The sequence below is a fragment of the Bidens hawaiensis genome, unplaced genomic scaffold (assembly GCF_021521415.1).
Source record: "Bidens hawaiensis isolate Kalapana, Puna unplaced genomic scaffold, B.hawaiensis_p1.1 tig00022575_1, whole genome shotgun sequence".
NCBI classification, from domain to species: domain Eukaryota; kingdom Viridiplantae; phylum Streptophyta; class Magnoliopsida; order Asterales; family Asteraceae; genus Bidens; species Bidens hawaiensis.
This window is the reverse complement of record NW_027493523.1, coordinates 34,315-44,857: the sequence shown is the minus strand read 5'-3', so window position 1 is coordinate 44,857 and position 10,543 is coordinate 34,315. Positions and strand designations below refer to the sequence as shown.

Here is a 10,543-nt window from a genome sequence, read left to right as displayed (position 1 = left end):
AGGTGACCTTTATAATCTTCTTCAACGATGCCAGCAGCTTCCATCACCAAACAGAAAGATTGAAATTTTTTAAAGCTTTTTACAAGCAATTTTAGGGGTTCTTATATTTCATATTAGGGTACAATTGTAATTTGGTTTTGATATAGTTTTAGTAATTCCTACAATTATGCAAAACCACAAAGCTGTTACTTTTGGGATCATGGATGTGGATTTGGAGTTAAATAATGTTTTTAACTGACGGCAAAGCCTGACCACCGGTACACATCCATTGGCAAATGGCCACTCACGTCCATAGTCGCATTACATCGCTTGTGACTTGGGGAACTACCCTTTTGTTAACTAGATCCGCCCCTGTCTGGCAAAACCCACCGTCTAAAGGCCATTGTTTAACCCGCGACTCACGAATGACATTTTGTCACGAACGAGAATCTAACAGTGACCCTTCCAGTTCTAATTTTAATTATTTTAATGAATTTTATAAACTATACATGCCATAATATTATGACTATAACACCTAATATTTGTAACTGAAATTAAAATGTTTTACAAATCATCCCAGATTTTCAAGATTAACTTGTAATTCATATATAACTCATAACATAATGACATTAAACTAGATGTGAGAGCCTGTGACGAGCGACGTCACACTTGACACCACCTCTGTTAAGATAAGATTCAAAGGGTTTACACCATGAGCAACGACAAGATAAGCTATGCTTCGTGAGCATACGGATATATTGGAAGAAAATAAAACTAACAAGCCACACTTATTATGGAACTAATTTCTTAATAATCACTCTAGCTAAACCTTCCAACAAATTAAGGATAGTTATTTGAATTATGTCTCCTTGACAACAAGTGGTTCACCAATAGCTCTTTAATCACTTGAGTATTTGCTTTATGTATATTCATTTGCGTCCTACGTAAATCACGCTCCGACTTTGCACTATCTAGAGTTTTTCTCACTTCTAATTCGCGCTGCAATCACAATTTTTTAAGTTAAAAAATAAAGCATAAAAAAATTAAAACTTGTAAAGGCAAATGGTGAGTAAAACACTAAATTAATTTACCCTTATTCGCTTCTCCACGTTCACAAAATATGTAATTGCTTCCAACCACTTTTCTAATTCGTCTTTCCACCTTTGGGGGCACGTGCACGTGCACGGCATTGCAGCCTAGAATTTACAAATCATTAATCAACTCCAACATGCTATAGACACTATCAAATGGTCGTCCACAAAATATTCGGACGGTTGTTCTTACCGACGGCTGTTCTTACCCAATAATAATAATAACAACTTTGAAAAGTACGGGTCAAAACGGCCGCGTGAATTAACATCCGGATATTAGTTAAAAAAAACAAAAACAAAAAAAACCACACGGACACGCGCACACATACAAGTTTAAGACATCGAAGCTCTCTTCTTGCGACTCTACGCCTCCAACAACACTGGATATATAATGCAGCATTCTCAATACTCTGAATATGCTTGTAGAAATGATATGCTTTGTAGCAACGATGGTGTGCCTGCATTCCATCACAATTAAGTTTCTTTATTAATATTAATATTATATCATTTATAAATTCATTTATAAATAATAATAATAATAATATATTTCACCTGTATAAAAAATGCATTTCTGGTTTGCTTTCTGTGTGTCATTGATGCCCTATGTGTTTGCTCTTCCATTGTTAATGAAATTTTCTTTAATAAAATTCTTCAACTTTAAATATAAATAAAATATATAAACGAGAAGAGAAAAAATAGATGCACATTCATAATATTGACCTAATCTCATTTTCTGTTTTAAGTTATTGTTGAATTGAATTTTAAATCATACATTTGATTATAAAATATATCTATTATTATTATTATTATTATTATTCTGAGTTTATAAGTATTATTTCAAATTTTAATTTTCTATGCAATAAAAATATATTATCCTTAAATTCTAGATTTTAATTTTTATGAATTTTTATGAATTTTTATTATAAATTCTTCTTCCAACAATTTTAATAATTTAGAAGTTACTTCAACGTTATTAATTTCATATGTGTGTCGTTATGTTTAACTATGTCATGTTATGTTTATTCGTGTGTTTTCGTTATGTTAGTAGCACAAAAAATCTAAATGTTAGAAATCGTTTTGATCCAAGCTCATTGTTCATAACTTGTTCTCACTTGATACCCCACCCACCCGGTTTGCGGGCTTACAAAGATAAAAAATGGTTCTCTAGTCTAATAAAAAAATATATAAAATTAAACACAAAAGTAGATCTACAAATGAAGGTATGATATACATACAGGATACAAAATGAAGCAATACAGTTTTGATGACACTACTGCAAATTGTCACCTAACAATTTGCATCTATAAATGTTACAAAATATTTTAAAACCAATAACATCACACACTTTTGGCAATATTAAGAATTGCCATAACTAATAAATAATAAATAATAATAAATCACCCCTTTCCAACCCAACCCAAAGGGTCAAAAGGAGTACAAATAAATTGAACCCCAGACACTAATAAAAACCCAAAATGCCCGAGAAAAAAAAATATTGCACACCGAAGTAAATAAAACCGAAAAGATACTGTATTGACATGTATGCATCTTTTCATTCGGTCCGTTGATGTAAAAACACGAAACCCGAGTTTTCACGAATCAACGGTGGAGGTTCGATATCGCCTATTTCAACTTGTGGCATAGATTTGGATATGTCGTCCACAGAAAACGGTATGCTGCAATAATAACCCAAATATTAGTACCAGCAGATTTTTGCAGATAAGCCCTTTAACTTACTAATCATTAACAAAAAGGTCCTTTAACTTTTGAAAACTTACCTTGAGTCATCGTCTAGTAAAAACGAGCTGCTAACAGCATTGTTTGAGTCTTCTGTCATCATAACTCTCATACTTGAAATGACCTAATCACAAAAAAAAAAAAAAAAAAAAAGACCCTTAGAACTTATTGAAATTATAATAAATTCCAAAAAAATAATAATAACAAAGCACTTACTTCTGAAGAAACACTGTGTGTACCGTATTTATCATCCCAATACATCGTGCTAATTCTGTATAATTGTTGTATACTAAGAACCTGAACAACAGAAAAAAATAAAATAAAATTTACATATGTTTATGTTATGCTTATATATATATTATTTAGGAGATAATCTTACGGGACAAAGTTCATTGGTTATTTCATTCAAAGTTTTCTTGGGCTTTTGATGAATAACCAAAAATCCAACAGCTTGTCTAATATGCTTCAGCTCGTCCCACGCAGTGCCTGCATACTGAAAATAAAATATATTTTAGTAAAAAATAATATTGAAATATATTTTAATATGAATTTGAACCACTCGGACAAAATGCTTACTTCCTCGGTTGCATAGCAACACCATTGTTCAAGTTCAGCCAACCCTGATTTTACATATTCTCCATTACTGAACGAGCAGCACTCGCGTCTCAACAGAAGACTAAATAAAAAAATAAAAAGTGTCAGAAATAATGTATAGCATTTAATTATTTATGCTTTCGTCTTACCTGTTAAATAGCTGAACATTGATAAATGAGAATATTTGCGTGAATACTTTGAGCACCAAAAATGGAGGGACCTGTGAAACCCAGAACACATGATATAAATATTGTTCAAACATAAAAACCCAGAACAAATTTGATATAGTCATTAAAATTTTTACTAGGCGTTGAAACGAAATGAACCTTCAGTGAACCGTTTAAAACCGTTCAGCAGGAAGTTCGTTTAATTAACGAACATGAGCACATGCCTCGTTCGTTCATTTATGTTCATTGATATAGTCATTAAAATTTTTAGGCATATTACAATTTAGCCAGTTATGTTCGTTCATATATTTTAGTATGTTTGTCCGTTTACATTTGTGAACAGTTTGTTTGCATTGTTAATGAACTAACATAAACGGACACGAACACATCTTAACAAATGAACAAGAACAAGAAGATCATGTTCGTGTTTAATCGTTTGTTCCTTTAATGTTAAACGAACGAGCGTGCTACATTCGTGTTCGTTCGGTTAGTTTATAAGCCCAGATTTTACAATTTAGGGTTTAAAACTTACAAAATTTGCTTTCATTGTCTTCAGATAATTATCAAGACTTTTAACAATACTCTGCCAGTGAGCAATTAACGCTTGCTGAGCAACAGCATTAGCTTGTGAACGCCCTTTAACTAAACTTGAACGTGATGTCCTCGGAGCCTGCATTCAATAAATTATATCAATTTCTTCTTATACTTCCCTTAAGATACGTTACTCGAGTCAAACTTTTACCTGAATACATAATCCAAGCAATGGAGATATTTCTTTCTTCAAATTATCACGTATCATTCCATATATTTTCTCAAGAAACGCAGTAAGCTGTTGTTTAAACAACAAAGCTGGATATTTTGCTTCCACCTGGCGAAGATCATCGAGTCTACCGAGCACTCGACCGTTAAGAAATGAAAAGCCAGCACTCTGAGGAGATGCGCGCAACCCCTGAAAGTTTTAAACTTTATTAGAAAGAAATAATACTAATAATATTAAAAATGGAATATATATTTATGATGATCATACTTGTGACATTCTTCCAAAAAGTGAAGCTGATGATGATCGTCGCCTTTGTGGGGTCATATGAGCGGCCCCACTTGCTTTAAGCGTGTGTTGAAGTAAAGTGAGTAATGTGGAAGTGTTACATAACCAGTAGCCTAACACATCATTGCTATCCTGGACCTTCATCACACAAGATTCAAAGTCAGTTGACTTTTTGAAAATGGTCAAACTCACTCACACAAGAAGGCAAACCAAAACTTGTTATAATAAGGGAAAATTGCATGAAACAAACTTACCATGTTTTCCGATTTTAACAATCAACCTAAAAAAAGATTAAGATGCCATATCATGCCATCACTATTTTTAAAATCTACAAAAAGTGACTTGCTAGCGGATAGGCATGTAAAGTGTAAACGAACCGAACATACACAAAGAGAGCACGTTCGTGTTCGCTCGCTTAACTTTAACCACGAACAATTAAACGAATGTGGTTTTCTTGTTCTTGTTTGCTAGTTAAAAAAATGAGCGTGCTCGTTTATGTTCGAACAATAACAATATAAACAAACAGTTCACGAACGTAAACGAACGAACATAACTGATTACACATAACCGAGATTAAACCAACTAAAAAGTAAATGTGAACAATGTGCCGGGCCTAAAAGTTATTAAAACTAGACTAATTTGTAACAGCCTAAATTTTAAATGAATATATCAACGTAAATGAACAAACTTAAAACTAACAAACATAAAATAAAAGTAAATGAATGAACATAAAAGAATTTAAATGAATGAACGTTGAACGTTCATATAAATGAACGAATGAGAAATGCGTTCATGTTCGTTCGTTAACTAAATGAGCATAAAACTCCGTTCACATTTGTTCGTTTATCAAATAAATGAACTTCCCGCCGAACACTTCACTAATCGTTTGGTTCATTTACAGGCCTGCTAGCGGTTCGTTTACAGGTGCATAAAATTTAAGTTGATTTCTATTTTGTGCCTAATTTAAGGTTGGTTACTAAAATGGTAAAAGTGTAAATATCTGAAGTAGACACCTCAATAGCTGAAGCAATGGTTTGAATTACACGGTCAAACACAGTAGTTCTTTCAACTTCAAACGACCTCCAATGAAGAAGACTTTTGTATATCAATACAGCTGCAACCGGTTTGCCACTTGAAAACCCTAGATCTTGTGTAATGCACTTGATAAGTAGATCTTGATTCTCCTATTGAAATTATAAAAAAAAGGCATAATATTCATAAAGTATCAAGTTTTTTTATTAACATAAATCAGAATAATTAATGATCATAGTCACATACTTGTTGTTTTTCATTGAGATACTTTTGTGGTTTCTCCTCGGATTCAGGCTCTCTTGTATTTGATAAAGCATGTGTTGTCTCCTGAAAAATAAATAAACAAAAAAATAATAAAATCATTTTTTGCATTTTGAATATGTTTATGAAGTCTATTTCAATAATATTAAATATTCTTACAGGTGTAGCCACCACCCTTGTTTCTCCATTTTGAACATTTCCGTTCTCTGGTGTTCTCTTTACATTCATCAAAAGAAATATTATTATTAATGCCTTTAAACTAAGCAACAAGAATAATAAATAAACTTTATAAATTTATTTGTATGGTACCGGAATAATCATTGTTCTTGGTCTTGAAGATATGGATTTTCCAGTTGGTGACATGGCAAGTGCTTGCTGGCGAAGTACTTGATTCTCGGATTCCATATTCGAGAGCTTTTCTTCAAGCCTATAAAATAATAATAATTGAAAAATAATAACACTAATAATAATAATAATAACAACAACAACAACAACTTTATCATCACAAACAATCAAGTGCGTGAAAATCAAACCTTTGATTAGATTCTTGAAGCTGTTCTGCTCTTTTCTCAGCATCTTCAAACTTTTTCATTAACTCGGCATTCTTTGCATCAGCTTCTAATAAAGACTTTCTAGCCCCTTAAACTAAGCAACAAGAATAATAAATAAACTTTATAAATTTATTTGTATGGTACCGGAATAATCATTGTTCTTGGTCTTGAAGATATGGATTTTCCAGTTGGTGACATGGCAAGTGCTTGCTGGCGAAGTACTTGATTCTCGGATTCCATATTCGAGAGCTTTTCTTCAAGCCTATAAAATAATAATAATTGAAAAATAATAACACTAATAATAATAATAATAACAACAACAACAACAACAACTTTATCATCACAAACAATCAAGTGCGTGAAAATCAAACCTTTGATTAGATTCTTGAAGCTGTTCTGCTCTTTTCTCAGCATCTTCAAACTTTTTCATTAACTCGGCATTCTTTGCATCAGCTTCTAATAAAGACTTTCTAGCCCCTTAAACTAAGCAACAAGAATAATAAATAAACTTTATAAATTTATTTGTATGGTACCGGAATAATCATTGTTCTTGGTCTTGAAGATATGGATTTTCCAGTTGGTGACATGGCAAGTGCTTGCTGGCGAAGTACTTGATTCTCGGATTCCATATTCGAGAGCTTTTCTTCAAGCCTATAAAATAATAATAATTGAAAAATAATAACACTAATAATAATAATAACAACAACAACAACAACAACTTTATCATCACAAACAATCAAGTGCGTGAAAATCAAACCTTTGATTAGATTCTTGAAGCTGTTCTGCTCTTTTCTCAGCATCTTCAAACTTTTTCATTAACTCGGCATTCTTTGCATCAGCTTCTAATAAAGACTTTCTAGCCCCTTCTATCTCTTGTTTTTGAGTCAACATCAACGCCTTTAAACTTGAAACCTCAGCAGTCAAAGAGTCAATCTTTTCCGTGTCTTGAATAATGACAGGTGTCTCCTTAACAACCGGTGGTGCTTCTTCAATAGCTTTTCGTGCTGCCTCACGCTCTTTAACTACTTTAGCATTCGCTTCGTCTATTTGAACTTGCATCATACGTAAAGCATCCTGAAACTTTGCAGCTTCTTGAGCTTTTGTCTCTTCTAATTCACTCTGCAATCACAGTTTCAAATTAACAAAACTCATAATAAACTTATAAAGGCAACAGTCAAGTAAAATTACTAATTTACCCTTAGTCGTTTCTCCAACTGCAAACGCCATGTAAGTTCTTCTACACGTTTTTCTAATTTGTCTTTCGCCTCTTTGAGGGCCCCAGTCTCCCTTGCAGCCTGAAATTTACAAATAATTTAGTTCCCAGATATCATAAATTTTTCAAAAGTTAGTTAACAACATAAACACACCAACTTAAGCGACCGAAGCTCTTTTCTTGCAACTCTACGCCTCCAACAACACTGAGTATATAATGCAGCCTTTTGAAGACTCTTGTAGTAAGAATATGCTTTGTGACAACGATAGTGAGCCTGCATTCATCATAGAACATACGATAACTAAAACTAAAACATTATAACTTTTTTTGTTTAGAGAACCTGTATAAAGATTGCAGCTTTAGTTTGCTTTCGGTGTCTGAACTCATCTCTAGCGGTCATTGCTCTTAAACCTGTTTGTATATTAATACTAGAAGCCCTAAGTGTTTGATAGGATTTGCTTGTAACAAAACGCCTGTAATCTTTTTGAATCTTGACTGCAGCTGCTTCTCTTCTTAATAACTCAAATTGCTTGCAAGCCGATAAAGCTGTAATTAATTAAACAAAAGCATAAATCACAACTGCATGAGGAGGATAATAATAATAATAATAAGATACCTCGCCAGCAAGCCTGCAACTGAATAGCAGCTTTGCGTATTGAAATATACTCTTTGCGTGCAATGTAAGTACGCATTTGCCTTTGAATGATTCGAGCTGCATTCCCAAGAACCTCAGCCCTCCTGGCATCCAGCTCAGCCATTTGACCAGCGCGTAAAAACACCTTTGTTTTACCGATCTGCAAAGGTAGTTAAAACTTGAAGATAGAAATCTTGGTTTCTTTCTAGAAGCTTCTAGAATGATTTTTTTTATAAAGATGTTACCTGGTAGCCTTTTAATCCCATTTTATCTAACAGCATCTGACAAGCAACCTTCTCATCATATCTACAAGATAAAATCATTATTAAATAAACTAAAATGAAGAAAAAATGGGAAACAAAATCATTTAAAAACCGTACTTTCCGTCCAGAACATCAGGATATAGAACACCAAAACGAAGAAGAAACTCATCAAACGTTCGCCTCGTGGGATAACCAGCACAACTGATCCTGATTGCCTCAAGAACACCCTAAAATAAAAGATTATTTCAAAATAAGTGACAAAAGTATTTAAAACAAAACACAAAAAAAAAATTAAAAAAAAACTTACACCACATCTTAATTGTTGGATAATATTTAGGTTTTCAAAAATAGCAGGCTTGAGAACATTGTTTGGCTTCACACACCTAATGTAATGAGGTTCTGTTGTGCTCAAGGTTTCCATTAGAGACTGAAGTTGCAGCTGCAATTAGTAAACACAAATCCAACTTTCATAACATGTGTTTTACAAAAAAATTGTTAAATTTACATACAAATAAGAGAAATAAATAGTAACTATACCTTAAATCGCGAACCAATAGACGAAAACTTGGAAGACTTGGATGATTCTACAGGAAGTGGAGGAAACAAAGCAACGACAAAGGGACATTTTGAGGCGGTTAATAAATCTTGATGTTCAGCCACCACATAATCCTTGTTTTTGTCTAGAAACTGATCAGCTAAATAAGTCACCTGCAGTACATTTTAATTAAAAACATTATTAAATAAATGTTATACTTAATTATTGAACAATATAATATAGATAGCATACCTCCCTTGCATAATGAGATATTGTAAAACTCGTGCGCGAAAGCTTCGGTTTTATAAAGCGTTTGTTTTTTGGAAATGTCTGGTATAGCTTCTGAGCAAACGTTTCATGAGTAGACTTCGGGAACATGCTGCATTTAAGTATTTTAGTAACATAAAAAACTTATGTTTATAAATTATAACCATTGTTTCTTAATCAATACCATGCTTCATCCAGAAGTGCAATGATTCCTCCCGGTTTCTGTAATAAATTTCATTAGTTTTCGACTTTTCATTAAAATAATTGATGTACATACAATCAAGCAGGACGTGCAACACCTTCTCAATAAGATCCAAAACATCTTGGTTGTCAACAAACTCTATGTAGCTCCAGTTTATCGCTTCCTTTGTATACTCTTCTTGCTCCATTTTAAACACATGCTGCATCGAATATGTTTCATTTTTAAATCAGCACATTAAAATTTCATATATATAATTCACGAGTGTGACCGATAAAACCTAACCTGATTGAAATGTTGTTGCAGTTTTTCATTTGTGAAGTTGATACAAAACTGCTCAAAACTATTTCAAACAAATCACTAAAGTTAATTCTTTATAATAAAATGAATTCTATATTCTAAAAAAATACCTGTTATGCTTAAAACTTTCAAACCCGTAAATATCAAGAACACCAATTAGTGATTTTGAATTCGGATCCTGCCCGATCGACTTGTTTATTTTCTCCACAATCCTGCAAGATTATATTCTTAGAAAATACAATAAAAAAATAATATTTTATTACATATTTGACCAGATTTTACCAGTCAAACAAACGAGAGTAGATTGTTTTAGCTAAAGCATCTCTACTACCGAGTGCAGCTTCCGGATCAAGAGTTCTTGTAATAACTTCTTCTGGTGTTATCATTACACGTTTAATCAACGCATCCTCTAAACTTTTAGCATCACACCTGTTCATTAGATGTCGGTTAATAATTAAAACTCACAAAGAACTTATCACTTAAAACTATTATTAATAAAAAGATTTAACTTACATAAGCAATTCAGCTGTCACATTCAGATGAAACCGAGATTTCTCGTTTTTAAGAACCGAAGAGTCGATCTCCTCTCCTTTTGCAAACTCGATATTACCAAGATGAAGAATTGCAGCTACAACCCTAAATATTGCATCCTGAAAAATCTCTGAAATGTGAGAA

General features: G+C 32.7%; 1 protein-coding gene across 1 annotated transcript; it reads right to left on the bottom strand.

Annotated features, from left to right (window-relative positions):
* Positions 1 to 2,397: 2,397 nt before the first annotated feature.
* Positions 2,398 to 10,537, bottom strand: LOC143565880 (myosin-17-like). The gene is made up of 29 exons (XM_077052722.1): positions 10,382 to 10,537; positions 10,151 to 10,297; positions 9,979 to 10,080; positions 9,854 to 9,911; positions 9,669 to 9,770; positions 9,554 to 9,591; positions 9,355 to 9,481; positions 9,105 to 9,275; positions 8,875 to 9,006; positions 8,685 to 8,794; positions 8,550 to 8,610; positions 8,287 to 8,464; positions 8,011 to 8,216; positions 7,825 to 7,944; positions 7,654 to 7,752; positions 7,215 to 7,576; positions 6,991 to 7,108; positions 6,066 to 6,122; positions 5,892 to 5,972; positions 5,627 to 5,797; positions 4,596 to 4,751; positions 4,311 to 4,517; positions 4,101 to 4,238; positions 3,551 to 3,621; positions 3,384 to 3,483; positions 3,187 to 3,300; positions 3,024 to 3,104; positions 2,849 to 2,931; positions 2,398 to 2,746 (listed from the first exon to the last, which is right to left on the bottom strand). Coding segments are annotated over exons 1-29 (3,516 nt in total). The 5' UTR covers positions 10,384 to 10,537; the 3' UTR covers positions 2,398 to 2,622.
* Positions 10,538 to 10,543: the final 6 nt, after the last annotated feature.

What these genes read in the sequence shown, in the direction of transcription:
- LOC143565880 (XM_077052722.1), bottom strand. An exon ending in GTTGCAGGCTTGCTGGCGAG is followed by an intron (nt 8,217 to 8,286) that starts GTATCTTATTAT and finishes AATTAATTACAG; the next exon opens with CTTTATCGGCTTGCAAGCAA. An exon ending in AATGTTCAGCTATTTAACAG is followed by an intron (nt 3,484 to 3,550) that starts GTAAGACGAAAG and finishes TTTTTTATTTAG; the next exon opens with TCTTCTGTTGAGACGCGAGT.